Source organism: Chamaea fasciata, unplaced genomic scaffold, assembly GCF_029207755.1.
Source record: "Chamaea fasciata isolate MVZ Bird 193981 ecotype frontalis unplaced genomic scaffold, bChaFas1.0.hap1 SCAF_7, whole genome shotgun sequence".
Lineage (NCBI taxonomy): Eukaryota > Metazoa > Chordata > Aves > Passeriformes > Sylviidae > Chamaea > Chamaea fasciata.
In genome coordinates this window covers 1,434,745-1,455,798 of record NW_027094092.1, presented here as the reverse complement: position 1 = coordinate 1,455,798, position 21,054 = coordinate 1,434,745, and the positions used below count along the sequence as shown (strand labels likewise).

General features: G+C 45.2%; 1 protein-coding gene across 8 annotated transcripts in view; it reads left to right on the top strand.

Annotated features, from left to right (window-relative positions):
- Positions 1-20,819, top strand: part of BMAL1 (basic helix-loop-helix ARNT like 1) — a 47,895-nt gene extending 27,076 nt beyond the window's left edge. For 5 of the 8 annotated variants that reach the window (XM_066187183.1, XM_066187185.1, XM_066187181.1 and 2 more), the window contains exons 4-19: positions 1,733-1,753; positions 2,654-2,692; positions 3,033-3,074; positions 3,625-3,782; positions 5,203-5,282; positions 6,311-6,403; positions 7,422-7,539; positions 9,556-9,705; positions 11,345-11,591; positions 14,703-14,809; positions 15,155-15,305; positions 15,918-16,006; positions 16,835-16,943; positions 18,556-18,649; positions 19,638-19,740; positions 20,107-20,819. In XM_066187183.1, the coding sequence (XP_066043280.1) occupies positions 1,733-1,753; positions 2,654-2,692; positions 3,033-3,074; positions 3,625-3,782; positions 5,203-5,282; positions 6,311-6,403; positions 7,422-7,539; positions 9,556-9,705; positions 11,345-11,591; positions 14,703-14,809; positions 15,155-15,305; positions 15,918-16,006; positions 16,835-16,943; positions 18,556-18,649; positions 19,638-19,740; positions 20,107-20,267 (1,762 nt within the window). In that variant the 3' untranslated portion in view covers positions 20,268-20,819. The remainder of the gene's footprint in view (positions 1-1,732; positions 1,754-2,653; positions 2,693-3,032; positions 3,075-3,624; positions 3,783-5,202; positions 5,283-6,310; positions 6,404-7,421; positions 7,540-9,555; positions 9,706-11,344; positions 11,592-14,702; positions 14,810-15,154; positions 15,306-15,917; positions 16,007-16,834; positions 16,944-18,555; positions 18,650-19,637; positions 19,741-20,106) is intronic. The other 3 variants (XM_066187186.1, XM_066187188.1, XM_066187187.1) reach the window with 3 other exon arrangements.
- Positions 20,820-21,054: the final 235 nt, after the last annotated feature.

The window sequence follows — 21,054 nt, the reverse complement described above, 5'->3', positions numbered from 1 at the left end:
AGCCTCAATCCTACCAACTTCCTCTTGTCTAGTAGGATTTCTCCATTTTTATTCCTCTGGGTAGGAAGCATTATTTGAGTCCTCTTTTCCAAAAGACAGATTGTTCTTGTAAGTTACAATTCTGCCCTTTAGGTTTTGTGTGCATTTTTAAAAAATGTGTGAAAACTCTGCTTCCTTGAATCCTTAGTAAAATAAATTCACTTATTTTGTAGTCGTACACTAGATACCACGACTTACCATGTAGTCATACTACAGTTCGTTTTGTGTTGCAAAGCAAATGGTGGCTACTAAATGTTCCTCTCGGGAAGCAGAACTTCAGGTAGACTGCCTTGGTCCCCCCTTAAATGTCTATGCATGGTAAAATGTTCAGACATGCTTCTGCAACCTGTTAATGATTTTATTATATTTAGAATGTTTCTTTTATTGTATCTATAAATTCTCCAAGTGTCCAGTTTGATGCTTCACGTACCAGCGAAGCCAGGGAATAAGGGAGGCAGAAGCAGTGTTTTAGGGTGGTTCTTGGTTCACCTTTTGAGTCCAAGCAAGAGGAGTCATCAGCTGCTCTTTCAGCTCTGCACAACAGCTTTTTAGTTCTTTCTGCTGCAAGTCCACCGGGAAAATTCCTGCCCAGCTTATTACTGTCGCTTCAGCAAGGGTCAAATGCTGTTGTCCGAGACTTCATGCACAAGGCTATGAACAGGAAATTTCTTGGGAGTAATGCTTTCGACTGAAATGTTACATGATGAGGAAACAAACGACCCTGATGCTTTAGTAACTTACCTCGTGCCTCTTCTAGACTTTGCCCCTGGGGGTTTTTACACACAAACATCCCAGAGCTAAAGGAGGTGTCACAAGGGCTGTTAAATTGTGAGCATCAGGAGTCAGTGGCTAAGACAAAAACTCAGGTGTGCAGACTGGGAGATGAAGAAAACATTTAGCATCACTACTAATACTGTTTTGAAACTGATCACAAAGATAACTGATCTAAGAGTGCAGTGAATACTACATGAAAGGCTACCATGTTTATTTTTAAAAAGGCTCATGTCCAGTGTTGAACAGGAATAACTAGTATGTTACTGGCTGAGATAAGAAGACTTTCTCATAAGGCTTTTATAAAGCATAACCTCTTATCAAAGCTCGCTGGTATTTCAGGTCACTTTACAGTCTTGAAGGGATGCCAGCAGTTAGCTTGCATGTAGAAATTCTGTTTAATTTCCTTGTGATATGATAAAGTCTGTATAAAGTTCAGCTTGGGACTTTAGACTAAAGCGAAATGTCCATCTGTCCTGCTGGGCAAGAATCAAGAACTGAGAAACTTGGGATACTTTATTTTTATTTTTATGTTTTATTTCTGGCCTTAGAGTCCTCTGAAATCCCATTTATCTAACCACAAGGACAACACGCATAAAGCACAGATCTTTCCTTTCTGAAGATGAAACAGTATCTCAATGATTTGCATAACATAATTTAGGTTAGTTATTTTATTAGTTTTTCACGTTAAGTGTAATGAACTATGCTCTCTTTTCTTAAAAAGCAGAATGATTCTTTCAGAAAGTAGATTAATTCGAACGAGCTTGTCTCTTTAGAAAACGCTCAGTGCTCTTGTCCTGTTTTCATTGTGCTTTTCCTTTCAAATAGAATATGAATTAGCTTGAGAATTTCTGCAGAAAATGTTAGAAGACATTGTTCTTATTTTCTATATATGGTGTACTTTATTTTTCTTTCTTTTCAGACTCGATGGCTTTCCTTTTGAGTAAGTATAAATATTTCAGTAATCGGTTTCACTTGAAAAAAGATGCCCAGTGTTTTTCCCCCTGCCTTTTGCTTCCATAGGCCTAAAATTCACGGGTAGAAATTAAACCAGGATGAGCAGGCCTAGGAATATCCACTTAAGCACAGTTGTACAGATTTGCATGAATCAAAACATTCCCGTGCTAATTATCTCTCTAAAAAAAGATGTGTAGTCATGGGCATTTAGCTTTTTTTTGCCAAGTGCAGCTATGAAAACTTATGCTCTCCTCTCCTGCTTAGCTGTGCACATGTGGCCACGATATTAATTGTAATAAGGGGGATTATTTCTATTCTTCATTCCTCTCTCCTTACTTCTTTTCTTCGTGTTGGAACAAAAGCAAACCACGTATCTGCACTGAAAGTTGTACGAATTTCCAGTGTGCCTGGTTAGTTTCGCACAGACTTTTATTCTCTCCGTGCATTTGGCCATCTCCAGTGGTGTGTTAATTTAGGTTACTACCATTTTCTACCCCAAAATCAACTACTATAAGGCCAACTGAGCTATAGAACATGCAAGCATCTGCACAAAGTTGGGTTTTCCACCCCCCCTCCTAGTTAACTGAAAAACATTTTTGTAACAGATGATATCTTTGAACTGCAGCATGTTTTACTGTCAAACACATCAAACTGTGCCATTTAGTGAGTTCTGAAGGAGACACAACTAATTTAAGACAATGTTTTAATGTTACAAAAACCACACAGCTTCCTCAGTCCTTCCAGGTTGTTGTTTTTTTGTACCCCTATTTTTGTATTTATGATTTAGAGATGGCAGGAATACTGGATTCTGACTTTATGGTACTTGGGTAACAGTTCTGCCAGTGCTGCTGAATTTGTGATGTGTTGCTTTGTTCTGTTTCTGCAGGGAAGGTATGGATACAGATAAAGATGACCAACATGGAAGGTACTGTTGATACGGTCACTGAAATCTCAGTTCCGCAGTTCTGACACAGGATCCTGACTGTGGATGCCTGTTCTCAGTGCCACTCTGGGCCCAAATTATTGCTTTGCTGGGCTGAAGCAATAATCTTAAACGATCTTAGTTTAAACAACATGAAACAGACGGGTTAAAACATCCCCAAGTCGCAACATTATAGTTGCGATGTTTGCTGTAGAAAGGTTAAATGAACATTCAAACTCTAAAGAAACTGATCTTAACGAGGATCAGTAGGATGTGAGATGCAGTAAAAGAGTTGGGTTGAGTGCTTTCAGTGCTGTAACTTTGTGATATCGTTTCTCAACAGGTTGGAGTATGCAGACCAACAAGGCAGGATAAAAAATGCAAGGTAATGCTCTAAAGAAATGTATTTAAAAGAATTGCCTCTTGCTTTTTGCCATGTGTGAATTATTTGTGTATTTGTTTCTTCTGAAAATACCTTTTCCTAGCTTTGAGCTTTCCTTATTTTTCCATATCTTTGCACTGTTCACATTTTTCATTAAGTTTGCATAGATTGAAACAACTAATTTGGTGAGTAACTTGGTTTTAGTCACTTCATTGCTGTTGAAATTGAAGCCAGGTGTGTTTCTGGCAGTTTCTTCATCTTCCTTCTTTCAGGCTCGACAGTAGTGGGTTGTGAAAGTGTTAGCAGGGAATTTTAACATGGGACCTGACCAACACTGGGTGTTGTGTTTCCTGGCAAACCAGAAGCTTTTGTGCTGCAGCCTTTCCTGTTGCTCTATAACCGTTCTCTACCCAAATAATCACCGTCCCACGACTGCAGAGTGTCTGCTGTCCTGTTCACAAGGATGACAGGGCAGCTCAGTGACCCTGTGGAGGCTGCTTTAGGGCAGTCCCACGCGCCTCAGCTGCGCTGCTCTGTGTGTGTGTGTGTGCAGGGAGGCTCACAGCCAGATCGAGAAGAGGCGCCGGGATAAGATGAACAGTTTCATCGACGAGCTGGCCTCGCTGGTGCCCACGTGCAACGCCATGTCCCGCAAGCTGGACAAGCTCACCGTGCTCAGGATGGCTGTCCAGCACATGAAAACACTTCGTGGTGAGTTGCCCGGGCCTGCAGGGCCATTCCAAGTGGCATTTCCACAAAAGCCACGCTTTTTCTCTCTCCTTTTTTTTTTTTTTTTTTTTGCCAAAAAAAGGAGAAAATTAAATCGTTTTGGGAGGAATTAAAAAAATTCCCTTTTCTTAGCATCTGATGCTCCTTCACAGCTTACCTAGTTCATGGTCCAGTAAGTACCCTGACGTGACTGGGGGAACTTGGGGATGAGAAAAGAACAATTTTCCATCATCTGACCTATTGATCATTCCTGCCAGATTCCACAGCACCAGGGCAGCTGGGGAGGGGAAACAAAGGGCTTGAGGGCAGTGCACAGTTAATTCTGGTGCAGTGCTGAGCACTGCTCTAAGCGGGCAGTGTGTCAAGTTGTTGGATAGAGAGGTTAGATTGCAGGTATGATATTCCCGCAGGACTTCTGAGGTTTTATGCTTGTACCTTTAGCTCTGCGTGTAAGAATAGAGAGTACTTTGAAAACTTAATTTTGGTCTTTTTGACCAGTTTCTGTTGCAAGCACTTGAAGGGAAACACACAGGTTTGGGAGAGTTGAGGTTGTGAGAAATCACTGTGTGTTCCTAAAGCTTCATGTGAGTCAATCAGTGCTTGGGTACAGTTGGTGCTGATGTTAAAAGCTTGAGCCTTCAAGAAATGCACCACTGGAAAGAAAAAAAAAAAAAAAAAAGAGATGCAACTAATGGTAAAAAAAAAATCCTGGTGATTGTTCTCATTTCTAGGAGAGCTGGTGCCTGCAGTCATGTTTAACCTCGTGGTTTTGAAAGGCTGAACTTTCCACTTGCCACTGTCACTTGATGAGGTTAATACTTCATAACACTTCAGTGGTTACTAATTTGACTCTCCTCTGCCTTTATGAAGGGAATAGCATGAGAAGAATTACTCCTTAATAAGTAGCTGTCTCATTTGTTGCCGATTTTGGGGTTTTGGCATTGTGAGATGATGTCATTGTAATGCTGGGTTTTATCTTCAGCTTGGAATGAGAGGACGGATTTGTAAATTCTTAAGTCGTGATTTGTTTACGTGAGCTTATCATGTTTTACTGAGTTATAAGGAGAAGAAATGGTGTCAACGTTTTTATTCTTTAATATTTTTTATAATTTCTAATTCTGAGACTAGGCATCAAATCAAGGACAGCCTTTGGGTTCAAAAATACATCAAGGAATACTTTTATATCTCAGAGGCATTTAATTTGCATTTTTACCTCATGTGGTACTTCACCCTTTTTTAAGTTCATACCAACAGAGCTCATGTTGATAGTAAAACAGAACCAAAAGAGTTCATTTTAAAGAATTCCCGCAGTGAACAGCAGTCAAAGAAGGAGCCAAAGGAAAACTGCTCATTTAAGCGTGTAGTGTTGGTGATACGGGAATTGTTTGTTTGTTTTCTTTAGGTGCTACAAACCCATATACGGAAGCAAACTACAAGCCTGCTTTTCTATCAGATGATGAATTAAAACATCTTATTCTCAGGGTATGTTCCAACTTTTAATTAAGAGATATTAATATCTGTGACGCTAGCTCTCCCAAAGCACACCGCTGGTATTTTTCTGCCTCGTATCTCAGCTTAAAAATGTTTTGATTATGGAGGATAATTAAGAAATCTGGAGACTGCTTCACAGAGTCAGTGAGTTTATTGACGACTAGCATTTCTTAATTTAAGCAGAAAGACTGAAGAGGGGAATTTAGATGGGAACCATCAGAATCTTCAGTTGTTACATGTACAACCTGAAATCAAATGTCTGAAAAATCACATTAATTGCTCTTTTGGAGACCTGCTGCCCTGGGTTGCCTTGCCGTGATTTTCAGTGTACAATGATAAAATGAACACCTTTTTATTGAGGTCACTGATGTAGCATGACTTAGTGTGTTCTGCTACCTGCTGTTACACTGCTTTTACAGTGTGGAGAGCTTATCTCATCAGTCAGTAGTTAAGCTCTTCCAGTGGCTGTGTTAATTGTTGAAGCACTGCAGTGTCCAGATGCAGCATATGCAGAATTTAATTTCTGCAGCATTGTGACCCTGAAGATGCATAACTGGGGCCTATTCCTGCATGCTTGTGTGTGGCTGAAAGACAGTACTTTGCAAATAGGATTTAGTTGCCTCCAGGCACAGAAATAAATACCCAGGTTATGGTTGGTTTCTAAAAGAGGAGCTTTTTTAAGTGCAGTTAAAATAACATTTTAATCTGAAGGCATTATTAAACATAATCATAATATTTTTGGACAAGACATGGGTTCTTTCTTCTCATAAAAGTTATTTTACATTTTGGGCACAATGCCCAGAATGATACCAAAAATGTTTGCAGATGAAAAAAAAAAAAAAAAAAACCCCTCATTGTAATTTCACATTTTTCCTGTTGACTCAGTTACCTCTAAATGTTAAGACAGCTCTCCTAGTGTAGAAATTCTACTGTACACAAAGTGTTTTTAAAGGTTACAACGATGCAATGAGGATGTATAACTTGGGATTTGACTTTTCCTCCTCCCCACCCCCAATTAGGCAGCAGATGGATTTCTTTTTGTTGTGGGCTGTGACAGAGGAAAGATACTGTTTGTTTCAGAATCTGTCTTCAAGATCCTCAACTACAGTCAGGTATTCTTTTCCATTTTAAGTACATTAGGTCTTAAAAGATTTTAGAGCTCTTTGATGGTTATGCCTTTATCTGGGGGTAGGTATGAGAAGAGTCTGTCTTGAAAGCTGAGAGATGTTGCAAAGAGAGAGAGAGAGAGAGCGCTTTTCTCTGCCATGTCGTTAAAGAAGATTGTTTCTGGTTTCCATTCAAAGCAAGGAGGTGAAAAGGAACTAAATTTAATTCACTGATTGATGCATTCTGCTCAAGGGTTTACCCTCAGGCTTGCAAAAGCATTACCTAATTGGGAGTGTAAGCAAATATTGAAACATCAGTCTGGGGCTCTTCAGTAGCTTCACATGGATTTTTCAACTTCGCTTTCTCTCTGTCTGTTCTGGTTTTGCTTGCATGCTTACTGATGGAAACTGGAAAGCAGTTATACCAAAGCCAGGTTTTTAATATATGCTCAACATAAGGCTAAACTTGGCCCGTGTGTTGTGTAAATTATCTTCATTCTTTCTGTCATCTGCACTCCTCATCCAATTTAAAACCTGTATTTGCTTCAAAAGTTTTCTTCAGCCGGCCTTTAGTTAGGTATATACTAAATACCTATTCATGTGTAAATCACGAAAGAGAACATTTGCAATTAGGTTTGTTTTGTTGTTTTTTTTTTTTTTCATTGAAACGTGTGGTAGAAGAAGTGAGACTGAGTAGAAGCCAGAATATTTGGTGGGGGGGAACTAAGCATGCCAGTTCTACAAAACTCTTACTGGAAATGATGACAGAAATTACTGTGTAATGTGGTCATAATTCAATACACAGAGAACACCTTCAATCAAATCAGAGTCATCAAATAATTTGTTTGGAAGGGACCCTTTAAAGGTCATGTAGTCCAAACCCCCTGCAATGAGGCTGGAGCTGGATGTTTGGTATTCCTTGCTCACGCCTATATGCAAAAGGATTGTTCATACTGGATGCTAAAATGAAGAAAATATACTGAGCCATTATTTTACTTTTTGACTGAATGTTCAATCTCTACAGAATGATTTGATTGGTCAAAGTTTATTTGATTATCTCCATCCTAAAGACATTGCCAAAGTGAAGGAGCAGCTCTCTTCTTCTGACACTGCACCACGAGAAAGACTCATAGATGCAAAAAGTGAGTGTTGCCACCTTCGGAAAAAATGTCATCTGGAGTTACTGCTGCTGGGGCTTTGCCTCCTGTCAGAAGTGGGGTTGTTGGGGGGATGCTGGATTGTCTCATGCCAAGGAAATTGTAGCTTAAAGACAGGAAGAAACAAAGGGGGGGGGGGAAAAAAGGTGTGGAACAGGTACCTGGAAGCTGTTGGGTTTGGCATGCACTGTGGCACAGAGGCATTACTGGAACTGGCTTCACCTGTGAGGTGTCCTCTCTCTTCCAGGCATCAAAGCTTTAACTTTTTCCATTAGAGCATATGAAGCCTTCTAAATCCATCATTTTAAATGATCAGAATACACTCAGTATCATCTTGGTAGTCCTTAGCTGTCAGCCAAGATAGAGGATTCATTTTATTTATCTACTTATTTATTGCTTGCTACCACCGCCATCAATGACCCAGCCTTTCTCTCAGAAGGTTTTGAAGTTTGGAATCATTTCCTGCCATATCTCTTAGCTCTGCTCCACTCTGGTATTTTAAAGTGGTTCTGTATCTCTGCTGCTCTTGGGGTGAGTGGGTGTTTAATTCCCTCTCATAGCAGGAGTCTGCACTGCTTAAGTGGAAGGTGGTATCTTACAACTGCAGGTTCCCAGGTCATTAAGTCTCATGCTTGTCAGGAGCAGAAATCTCCTGGATCTCAGCTCACAGAAGCCACCAGCTCCACTTCAGAAACTGAAGCTGAGAGAGATCATTCGAGGGCAGGGAGCCTGGAGGCTTCGGCAGAATCAGCTGAAGTTTTTTTCTGCCTCCTGGTTTCATCAGTTGTCAAGCATGAATATCCAGTGCTGCCTCCTGGTTTTGGTTTCTTCTTTTTTTTTTTTTTTTTTTTCCTGTATGCCTCTGACAAAGTTAGGGCAAAAATAAATACTATGAATTACAGTCTTCCCATCTGCTATGATAGACGGATTGGTAGAGTTTCAAGAACTCATACTGGTGAAGAGTATGAGGATGTATGCACGTATTTATTTTTGTCTTGGCATGAGTAACTCAGCACAGCTTGTACTCACACCGTGGTGCAGCAGTTTGGAGGGCATGTGGTGCAGGGCAGCCTGACCTCCTGGAGATCACCTTGCTCCAGTGGAATTGTAAGGGAGGCACGCTTTCCACTAAAATACTGGAATTGCTGTCTTCCTCCTTACGTTCAGAGGCCACAAGGCACGAGAATTTTTTCTTCACGTTTGGCAGCTGCTTGATTTTACATGTGCCTGTGCAGACATGGTTGGATGGCAGGCTGTGGAAAAGCTGCTGTGTGATTTAAATCCTCCAACAGCCCTTGGAGCACTGGCCTTGCTGATACCTGTCCTCCTGATGCATGCCGTGAAAGCATTCCATGTGTTCCCAGAGCCCTGGTGGTACCAGAGGGATGCGTTTTGGTTGGTTTTCCCACGGAAAATAATCCCCTGTGAGAATATGCTGAAGGTCGGGATTTGTTGCTAGGGCATGCCCGTGTGCACTTATTTCTGAAAGGCAAGAGAGTCTTCTGAGACATAACCGGAGATCTTGGGGATTTGCAGTTCCTGTGTGGGTCCCTGCTACCTTTTTTCCGTCTTTCTATCCCTGGAGTGTCACTGGGGCTCTTCTGCTCTGTGCGCACACGTGTTTTCTGGGAGGGTGCTGTGATAGGAAAGTGCCAGTCTGAAGGGTGGGGAGCCTCCTGAGTGACTGTGTATGGAATTCTGCTCCGGTTATTTTCAGTCAGATCAGAGGAACTGCAGTGTGTATTGCAGGCCTAGTGTGGATTTGTGCGATCTCCCGCTGCTCCTTGCCCTCAGCACCCCGTGTTCTCGAGCTCGCCTCCCTGCTCTTAGCAGCAGAGAGCCGAGTCAGAAATCACCGTTGGTGCGGGCAGCTGCACAGTCACCCGCATCGAAACCTCAGAACCAGGAGATGCAAGGCCCAGGGAGGCTCAGCGCTGTGGGGTGGGGTTTACGGGGTAGCCACGTGCGTGGCTCACTCCGCACCTGACCCTCCCTCCACAGCCGGACTCCCGGTCAAGACGGACATCGCGCCCGGGCCCTCGCGGCTCTGCTCCGGAGCACGGCGCTCCTTCTTCTGCAGGATGAAGTGCAACAGGCCCTCTGTCAAAGTAGAAGACAAGGATTTCCCTTCAACCTGCTCAAAGAAGAAAGGTAACCATCATGCTTTTTATTACCAAGGCTGTCAGGATTTTTCTTTTTGGTATACCGCTCGTTTGCAGTGGTTAAAATTTTTACGTTCGTCGATGTTTCTTATTAAGATTCTGACCTATGTCTAGGTCTGTTACTTCTTCAAGGTCCCCCTCACCCCCCTCCAGTATCTCTCACATACCTGTGTTAGCATTTAAAGCTAAATTCTCCACTCTGCTTTCTTGAAACTTTTCCAGGCAGTTTGTGCCAGCAGTTCTGGGGCTTACTGCATCATCCTCAGACACTGGTCAGTTCGCATTCAGTCTTGACCACCTGGCCAGTGTCTCCAGTAAAGGGCAGCTGTTCCTTGTTCTCTGCTCCGTACCTTCCCACTGATGTGAGGATGGATCTCCACCTCAAAAAATGAGTGTAACTCTAAGCTCATCTGTGGGTTTGGTACATTCTGGGCACTGGAAACATGGCGTTTCTACACCTGGAATATTTGCTTACAGCATTAGCAGTGTTGGAAATATTTTCTCCTCTGCAGGCTGTTATTCTAGGCATGTTGGAATATATATTTAGCCCAAATGTGAAGGTTTCTTCTTTGAGTACTGTGAATAATACATTTGGTGTTAAAGTGAAAAGACAAACAGCAAGAGAACAGAGGCAAATTTGGTGTATTCTTCAGCCTTGGATCCTGCTTCTGTGCGCACTGCTGAGGAAGCCAGTTTGTGTAGCTGGCATAAGCCTTTTACTCCCCCTCCCTATGAAAGTCATCTTCCTTAGTTGTCAGGCCTGCTCAGTGCTGAGGAATAGGGATTCTTTTGGATACTGGCTTCGACTGGCCGTTGCAAACCTTCATCCCCCCTGTGTACAGCTGTCCCCTGTACCCCCCAGTGTATGTTCTGCCAAACATGGGGTTTGTAGGTTAAGATGGAAGAGGCATCTCATTTACTAATCTACTGATTTCTTCATACATTCCTTTGGGTTATTTGCCTCCTTGGCTGAAATGATAAGAATGTGATGGAATTTCTCCTCAAAATTACCCAGAGCGACCTTGGTCTGAGCCTATGTGATGTTTCAGCATAAACAGCGGTTTGGCCAAGAAAAATTGTTTATTGGATTATCTCAGATTAGCTGCATTACGGTGGGAGCGCTGAAAAATCCCTTAAAATCGCGGAGTCATTAAGGCTGGAAAAGGCTTCCAAGATCATGGAGTCCCAGCCTTTGAGCAAACATCTCCCTGTGAAGCAGACTGTGGCACTGGGTGCTGTGTGAACACCCTGGAGACTCCACCGCCTCCCTGGGCAGCCCCTTCCAAGGCTTAACAATCCTTTCCGTGAAGGAATTCCTCCTGAAGTCCAACCTGAACCTGCCCTGATGCGGCTTGAGGCCGTGTCCTCTCATCCTGTCACTGTTTGCTGTGAGAAGAGGCCGATGCCCACCTGTCCCCTCCTGTCAGGCAGTTCCTGAGCACCCCCAGCCCCTCCTTAGCGAAGGGCATCCCAAATTTCCTGCATGAGAGAGGAATTATTAGCATTATTAGCAGAACTGAGCTGAAGTTCTCCGAAGCCGTACCCACGACCTAACCGCTTTCTTGGGTTTTGTTGGTTTGTTTTTTGTTTTGTTTTGTTTTTTGTTTGTTTTTGTTTTCTTTCCGCAGCAGACCGCAAAAGCTTCTGCACTATTCACAGCACAGGCTACTTAAAAAGCTGGCCTCCCACAAAGATGGGCCTGGATGAAGACAACGAGCCGGATAACGAGGGCTGCAATTTGAGCTGCCTGGTGGCCATCGGGAGGCTCCATCCCCACGTGGTCCCGCAGCCGGCCAACGGCGAGATCCGCGTGAAGCCCACGGAATACGTGTCCCGGCACGCCATCGACGGGAAGTTCGTCTTTGTAGACCAGAGGTGAGAATCCCCCTGGCAGCTCCCACCACGGCCTCCCGGCCAGCTTTCCCTTGCAGCAGTCTAAGCACCACTGGGAAAAGAAATTGCGGCCCTTTTCAGCATTTTTTTACTGCAAGGCGGGCTGGCGTTTGAGGTGGAGCTCGAAGCTGTTACTACGCATTCATTCAGTATGACTGATTAAATTTAAAAAAAAAAAAAACAAACCCCAAACTTCCAAAAATGTGACGGACTAACACCAGGATCGTTTCTGCCAATTCGCTGGGTGGGGGCTTGTGTACGTATTTAATCTTCAGAAGAAAATGTTTTGAAACTGGGCCCTAATTCCTCCCTCTGTTACACGAAACCTCCTGCAAGCAGCACACAGTTAAGAGGCTGCAGAGGCTGGGTGAGGCTTTGCTAGCATGAACACTTATATAACTGTTTACTAGGACACATTCGGCCGGATTAATGCTACTCTCCCTTGACCCTTTGTGTCTGTGTGAAGGAAAGCTTTCCATAAGGGTTATCTCTTGGAAACGGTTTGGCAACTCGTGCCTCTGTGGTATCTGCTTTCAAACGTCCGTCTGTTATCTATACAAGGAGAATTCTTTCCTTTGCCAAAAGAAATGGCTGGAATTTTCTTCAGTGGCAGGCGCATAGGACCCGAACCTTCCTTGAGAATTGATGGATCATCGAGGGAAAAGTAGGAGGTCGAAGGATGTTAATGGGGAGGTTACACTGCGTGGGTTGGAGAGGGGTTGCTTGGTTCCCTTCCTTGTCAAGAAGGATTGAGAGTGCCCAGATGAGGCTGTTCCAGGTTCCCTGTGGCTCTGTTCCCTGAGGCACAGAAAAGCCCAGACTCCAAACTCTGACAGAATCTTGCCTGCTGGAATTGCTTTCGGGGGAGACTCAGCTGATCTTTGGTGCCCTTTGAGAGGAAGTAGAGGACAGTCATGGGAGGAAGTGCAGTACGGAGAGTATTTTTATCTTTTTTATGTTACCCATCTGTTTTGGGGTGGTTGGGTTTGTGGGTGTTGGCTGGGTTGGGTGCTTTTGGTTTTAATTTCATAGAAAGCTTTTGGAAATATCAACTCTTGAGTGCTCAGAGCTGGAGCTCGCTCTGGGGAGCTGTGGGAGCATTCGTAGCTTTCCGTTGCTCAGAAAATGCCATTCTGGCTTGTTTATAGACAAGTTTTATTTTCAAAAGACCGGACATGTTCCCCTGATGTGTAGTTTTGAAGCATTTCTAAAATGATGAGACTCAGAACACGTTGACCCACTGGATTCAAACACGTATGCTTTAATTGAAGCGCTCTCTAGCTGTTGTTCGCAGTCCTTGGGATGTCTATGCTGCTTCAAAGGGCTCTTTGAAAGGGGATTTCTTGAGAAGAAAGCCTCATCTGTAGGCCTGAAGTTGACATCCTACGATCCTTGCTTCTCCTGGAGAATATTTAGGCACCTGTAAAAGTTGAAAACGATTTATTTCCCAGTCAGGTGGTTTTTGTTCATGTCGACTTGCACTGTTCATTTATCGTTTGTCCAAGGAAGTCAGGGAAGAAACACTTCCTGAGCTCCCTGTGACCCTTCCTGTCCTCATGGATTGCATGGTCGCTGGAGAAGCGCAGCTGTGGATCAGGTACCAATTAGCTGGGCTGCCACAGCCAGGGAGCTGCTTAGCAATCCACTGTGGAAACGGCAGCCGCGCCGAGCAGAGTTTTCAAGAGAATCATCTCTCCTCTTATTTATTCAGGACTCCTAATTGGTGTGCATGGTGAATTTGAGAGTGGAATTAGGTTTGTTATCTATGCAGATGTCATCAGATACAGCTTCAGGATTCAGAGCTGCCTCGTTGAGTCGGAGAAGCGAGCTGAGGGGGGGAAAGAACGTAAATACAGGATGAAATTCCAGAAGGACACAAACAATTTCCTCCCTTGCATAATAGAACGCGGTCAGACGTTGAGTTCACCCCAGCCTGTTGAGGCGTGTAATCTGGCGCAGATTCTCCTTCCACAGCACCTATTCATCCTGCTGAGAAAAGAGAAGGCTTGACAAATTACCCGCTCATCCTGGTTGTTCCCCATCTGTGTGGGGTATGCCACCGCAGCAGTGCTGCTAAAAGCCTTGGTTACTGAAGTTCTTGGAAAAACCTGGAATAAGCTTGACTTGGTTCCCAGCTCTTCCGTTTTAAAGACGGGCTTGGTTTTGCTTGGGTTTTGTGGTTCTCTTAGACGTTGCCTTGATGAGTTTTCTTGGAGTTTTAAGTGTCCCGGGATAAGGCTCACCAGGCAAAAGTCAGTTTGAATTCTTGTTTCCTCCTCCAAGGCTGAGGGCTTCGATCTCCTTGTCAAGGAGGATTTGAGGTGTCCTCAGCTGGTGCTGAATTGCCTTGGTGTGATTGGGAACCTACAGAAATGCCCTGCACTGAAACACTACCCGATTTTGTGCTTCAGCTTTTTTCCTTCTGTTCTTATTCATAATTATCAATATGTACCAATCTCTACATTTTATGCTAATTAATTTGGGCTTTTTTGAGGTTGCTGAAGAAGCGTTGCTCTACCCAGGTCTGTTCCTTATTGTCATTCATGATTAATTGGCATTGGAATTGTGACACGTACTTCAGTTTCCTCAAGGAACCGTCACTTCTCCCTCAGTAATTTTCTTCTAAGAAATGTGAAAACTCCAAGCTGACTTTGGTGTGGTGTTGTTCTGTCCCACTCCTGAGTTCGCCAAACTTTTGATGTCTGTTTTGCAGTTGATGCAGAAAGATTCGTGTTACCTTGTGGCCTCTACAAGGCAGCTTTTTTCAGGCTTGAATTCCCCAAAATTACAGCAAATCTTCAAAGCTATTTAGAAAGTCTTACATCCCCTCAGGTGGTGGTAGGTCAAATGTAATACCTGAGGGCTCTGCGTGTTAGTTACTTTTTTTAATTACCTGAGAATTAAAAATACTATTCTTAAGGATTTTTTTTTTTTTTAACCTTCTAAGCCGAAAATTCCTTTCCGCATTGTTTGAGCCTTACCCAGCCTCGGTGTGAGCTTTAGGAATCTCTGACTAACACTTCGACTTGAAAAGATTTTTTTTTTTTTTTTCTCCCTTTCTCTTTATTTTCTTCCTCTCCCTCCCTTCCCCAGGGCAACAGCCATCCTGGCATACTTACCCCAGGAACTTCTAGGTACTTCGTGTTATGAATATTTTCATCAAGATGATATAGCACATCTTGCAGAATGTCACAGACAAGGTACGGTTATTAATAATTCAGGGGAGAAATTTTGTTCCAAGTACTGGGAGCGGTTGTTGTGTACTAAGGAAACCAAACAGACTTGAAAAGATTTGGGTATTGCTGCTTGCAAATGCTTTAGTCAAGAGCCTTGTGCTGTATGTGCCAAGCACTGTGATTATCTTAGGCTCGCATGGATTTGTAGGGAATATTTGAGGTTCAGGATGGGCGAGGGGCTGAGGGAGGAGAATAGGATTTTTCTTGAGAGATGTGGGGAGGAATTAACTGGCTTTTCCCTGACAAAGGGGTCTCCTTATGTTGTGGTGCCTGCTTGACACAAATGACTTGCTTTCTGCCTGTCTCCAGTTTTGCAGTCAAGAGAAAAGATTACAACCAACTGCTACAAGTTTAAAATAAAAGATGGCTCTTTTATTACGTTGCGGAGTCGCTGGTTCAGTTTCATGAACCCTTGGACCAAAGAAGTAGAATACATTGTCTCCACAAACACGGTGGTTTCGTAAGTGCTTTTCCCTCGGCAGGTGCCTGGGAATGCCCCTTGCTTTGCCCTTTTCTCCTGTGAGATTTGACCTCAACGTGTGCACACCTTCTGCATGACAATAGGTGTCTACTCCAGATATCACCCCGGGGACAGGCGGTTTCGTTGAACAATTGCAGTGATTTCATTTCTGGTTGTTAAAGCTTGCAGAAAATAGAAATGTTTTCTTTCTTTGGGGAAAGCCGGGATTCGGTCTTTGTGGAAATTTAAGGGGTGTGCATTTCTTTGCTTTGGCAGGTATTCCCCCCACCCACCCCCACCCCTCCCTCTCTTTTTCCTTTTTGGTGAGGTGACTTCTCAGCAGAATAATTGCTGTAGAGGAGTTCTGTGCTGAGAGAAGCTGTTGGGGTCCTGCGCTGCACACTTCGAGGTGGAACGGGGTGGTTGGTTTCTATTGTTTATCCAGCCCCGGTGTCAGTCACAGGGGTGACACTGACTCACGCGCTGCTGAAAAACCCCCGGAGCATTCCACGCTGCAACTCTGGCTGCATGACTTGGGTTTGAATCACTGGGAGGGTTTTCTACCTGTCGGGTTTTTCTCTCACTGACTTGTCTAATCCTTGCCCCCCGCAGCACCACGGTCCTGGACAGCGGGGACGCGGCCTTTCCGCAGCTGGCAGCGTCCCCCCACAGCATGGACAGCGTGCTCCAGGCTGGGGAAGGTAACTCCTGTGCTCAGGGAGCTGTGCCTTGGGAGCAGCTCGTCCTGCCTGCACACACTTTGCTGCCCTTCTGCACTGAGATTTGTTAATACCCTAAGGGAACAAATAAGGTTTAGCGTTGGGCCTGAGCCACACGTGCCGCTGTTGTTAAATATGCGTTTCCAGAAGCAGGCAATCATCCCTGCTGGATGAGCAATGCGGAGGCCTTTCCTGCCCTCTCAGGGTGGGCTTTTCTCTGCTTGGAGTGTATCAGGCTCCTTCCTGACAGCCTCCCAAGTGCTGTGCAAGCGTGAAATCGCATTGCTGTGGCAGCTCCTAACTGGTCAGACCTCGCTTTTCCCTCCACATTCAGACTCCTGCAGTTCCTTACAGGGGCTTTTATTTGCAGTCATCAGAATCCTTGGGTTCGTCCCAATGTTTGTATTGAATGGAATATGCGCTGGCGAGTTCTTCACACAAAGCAGAGAAACAAACACGTTTGGGGAAGAGCCTGTTTGGGCACAGGGTCGGGCAGGTCTGACAAGGCCGTTCTGCAGCAGCTCTGGACAAAGCGGTAGCACCAGCTGCTCCATCCTGAGAAGAGAACAGCCGCGTTCTAAAAGAGCTGGGGTCTGTTCTGTCCCTGCTGCCACAGAGGGACATCTGAGACTCAGCACAGCTCAGTGCAAGCCAGAGATTTTCATCCGTTTGAAGGCACTCGGTAGTGGGTGGGAGTGTCAATAAATCCGGTTCAGAAGGTCCTGCAGCTGCTCAAAGCCTTAAACACAGTTGCCCTGTGGAGAGGGTGTGCAAGCTTTTCTCTGACCTGAAAATTTCTGCTCATTTCAGGTGGCCCCAAAAGGACCCATCCTACTGTGCCTGGAATTCCAGGTGGAACAAGAGCTGGGGCAGGCAAAATAGGGAGGATGATTGCTGAAGAAATCATGGAGATTCACAGGTGAGTGAAAATGGTTGTGAAGTTGAGTTGTTTTATTGCTGTTCTCGAAGAGGAGTTAGACTCCCTTAATTTCCTCTGAAAGAACAATTTATTCGGGCTGAATAAGGAATGATCCAACTGGATTTCTCAGACAGCTACAGATTCCTGTTCAGCGTCCCTGAGGCAGTCAGCCCCCACAGGGAGAGCACGAAGTTCCAGCCTTGCAGCTTCCTGTTGCAAAAGACTGATACTGGCATATTTTTTTTTGCAGTGGTGATGATGATGGCCTGTTTACCAGAAACAGGAGTTAAAAAGAGCAGCTACCTAGAAACAAATCCATTCCAGGCTGTTCTTTTCCCAGTGACTTGAGGCTGTGAGTGGCACAACCTCCAAATGCCAAAGCTGTTGACTGTGTGCCAGAAGAGCAGTGTTTGTTTTCGTGCAGCCCATTCACTCAGATGCTTTTGGAGCTGTTCGATGTGCATGATGAGCTTGTGCAGTTCCCCTGCAGCTCCTGGAGCAAGGACACAATGCCGGGGCCTTCCCATGGCAGTGGGTCACTAAGGGGATCCACAGCTGCTGTTTGAGCAGCTGCTTTCAGTGGGTACCACTTCGTTTCTGTTGGCTAAAAATCCCTGTTCCTCACGGATTTCCCCTCGGGAACTGTGTTCCCTTTCCTATCAAAGGGGTCTCACCCAGCAGGTGTTTAGTGGTAGCAGTTTAACCAGACTGAGCTGCAGTCCAGGAACGCGTTCAGTCTGTTTCCCATGGTTTTATTCCTGCTGCAGGCAGGAGACTCCCTCCATCCTCACTTAAGGCAGCAGCAGACCTATCCCTAAGGCTTCGTTCCTCTCTGTAGGAGTAGGGAAAATGGGAAAGAGGAAAAGAAGGAAAACATGGCTGAGCCAATCCTTGGAAGCTTAACCATCCCTTTTAGTAGCTGTAAAGCATTTAATTAGCCGAGTGAGTGTAGTAGTGCAGTTACCACCCATGTTTGCATTGCAGTTCGGACCCTGGGTTAGTTCCAGTCCTTTCTCAGCAGCTGTTACTATTTTCCAAAGCTGCCTTCTGTTCAGCTTTCCCAGGGGAACTCTGCCAAGGAGAAGATTCCCATTTCCATTGCTTTTCTCTGTAACTACCCCTCCTCCCTTTAGTCTGGAGATTTGTTGGTTCTACAGTCGATGCATTATCCATTATTAACGATGTTTGATCAGGCTGTGGAGAATGGAAGCGAACAAATGCGGCTTTGAGCAGTTACAAACCGTCCAGTGGACTTCTGCAGCAGGAGCTCACTGGAGGAGTCTGGAACTCTGAGCTGGTGGAAATTCAAGTAAAATACTCAAAAACGAGGCTTTCCTTAGCAGCCAGGACCCCGTGAAGGCTATCCAGGAAAAAAATAGGGAGGAGGTAAAGCTTGCAGACCAGGCAGGCTGGAATTACACAGGACTGTTGGTCTGGCTGCAACTAACAGCATTGCTGCTCCTGCTGCTGTGAGGAACATCGGGGAAGGGAGATTACAACCATAAAGCTCATGCTTTTAGCACCTTTTGGCACCTGACACTCAAGTCAGCATTGAAAACTCCCAGTCTCTGAGTCACTTGTAAGTCCATGCCCTGTTTCCTGCGTGTTTTAGGATAAGAGGATCATCACCTTCCAGCTGTGGCTCGAGTCCCCTGAACATCACCAGCACCCCCCCACCCGACACATCCTCGCCAGGAGGGAAGAAGGTAAGAACAAGCTTCCCCCCAGTCTGGGGGCAGGCAGGGCAGGGCACGTGGGATTTGTGCTCAGGGAGCAACTCCAGGGAAACCTGTGCTGGGCCGGAAAAGGGATGAGCCAAAGCAGCGCGGTGGTCCCGGCCCCTGTACAGCCCTGCCTGAAGGGCAGCTCCCAGCAGCTCCCAAACACCCGCAGCGTTTGACACGCACCTGCCCTTTAGGCCGGATTTTTTTCAGCAGAGCTGCAGGGAACAGCTCTCCTCATCTCTCTCCACCCTCCAGAAACTCTCTGACACCCCGTGCTGGTGAACGCTGGAAGTGCCGGCACTGGCCAATCCCAGCGGTGTTCCTGTAGCACAGCCCGGGACAATTCCCTGCTGGCCTGGGCACTGAGAGGTTATTTTTAAGTCAACACCGTGCACCTGCCTTGCTCTGAGATTGCTCGAGTAGCACTCAGGTGCCATTTCCAGCACCTGAACACTTGTCCTGGCTGCTTCCAGCAATCTCTAAATACTTATGGAAGTTTTATCCGAAGCAAGAAGAGCACTTACCCAGATCCTTATGCACTGCTTCAGACTTACTTAACCTTTTTTTTTTTTTCCCTCAGAAATAATGACTTGCTTGTAAGAATTGCTTGAACTGGAACAGACAGTAAATATTTCTGTCTGTTCCCAGCTCTCTTTGTTCTTGAAATAAAACTCCCAAGGTGGAACAGAGTTCCAGTTCTAGTAATAGTTACTCTTTCTTCTTCTGCCCTACACTATTCAACATGTCCACAGACGAGGGGCTGCTGGCATGGCGGATAGGAGAATGCAGGTGGAGGGTCGGGTATTTTCAGCAGCCCCTTGCTATTTCTCCTCGTTTAGAAGATTGTTATAAACCACCGCGTTCCTTTGGGAAGTCCATCTACCTTACATTCAAAATTCCAGTAGAGGACAGTTTTAAGACCTAATGCACCATTTCGTGCCGCTTTAGAGCTTCTGTTTTGTCTTTCAAGATCTTGAATGGTGGCACTCCAGACATTTCTTCAGCTGGGCTGCTGTCCGGGCAAATCCAGGATAATTCTGGGTACCCCTATTCCGACAACTCCTCCATCCTGGGTAAGTGAAGTCACACGTGAACACGCTGAGCTCCCATGGACGCTGCAGGAAGAGGGGGGGTGTTAGCAGGCTCCAGCTGAGGCACAAAGCCCACAGCCCAGCGCTGCGTGTGCCCAAAGCGAGGCACCAGGCAGCCCGTTTCACAGCCTCACTTCACACGGGCACTTCCCTTAGGTAGTGCTGGGAAGCCTCATTTCCCTTGCTGAGTGTGAAGCAGCTCGGCCGCAGGGTTGCGTTTGCAGTCTGGCGCTGGCCGGCCTTGTCCCTGGGAGGAGTGGCGGCCCTTGCTGAGGCTGCCCCAGGTCCCCAGGGGCGCACCCCCGGCCCCAGAGCCCCGAGGTGACGCGGCGGCCGTGTTCCCTGCAGGGGAGAACTCCCACATCGGCATGGACATGATCGACACGGAGCAGGGCTCCAGCAGCCCCAGCAACGACGAGGCGGCCATGGCCGTCATCATGAGCCTGCTGGAGGCCGACGCCGGCCTGGGCGGGCCCGTGGACTTCAGCGACCTGCCCTGGCCCTTGTAAAGCGCCCAGCAGCCAAGTGCAGTTACTGGTGGAGCTCTGCAGCCTGTCAAACTCGCGGGACTCGAGAGGCTTTTATGTGGGAACTCCATAAAAGCTGTGTCAGAATGCGACTCATCCTACCATGTGTAACTTCAGACAAAGTGGAATAACCTGCTACAGTGTTCTGTGTTGATTTGGTTAGCTGTGTATAGCTTGCAATACTTGTATATTTTGGATTCTGTTGTTTGGAAAAATTTTTTTTTTTTTTTTTTTTTTTTTAAATCACTGTGCAACTCACTGGCATCAGTGGTAGCTTTTATATGCAAATGACCATTTCAGATGTATGGTGTGTTTTTACACTGCAAAACAGTCCCCATGTGGATATTTCTTATACTAATTGTACCATAAAGCTGTTTATTCTTTCTTGTAAGAATCCTTTACTATAAATATTGTTAAAGTGTAATGTATTAGACAGTTAAATATTTTTAAAATAAATGTTTCCCTTGTTCTAAGATGGAGCATTTACTTTGATAAATAAATTTGATAAAACCCTGCTGAAGGTGCATGCTAGAAGCACTTGGTATTTATCATTTCTTGAGGCTTGGGGGAAAAGGGAGGAAAGCCAGTGCCTTGCCTACGCCTACGCGACTCTGTCATGACAATAAATTCCCAGAGCAGCTACTGTTTCTTACTCCTAGATCCAGCTTTGTCCTGAGAAAAGCACAACAAGCAGGTGTCCTGAAACAGGCTGGTTATCTTTAAGAAATACTTGTTTTTCACTTAATATTAACCGTCCTTCCCCTGAGGA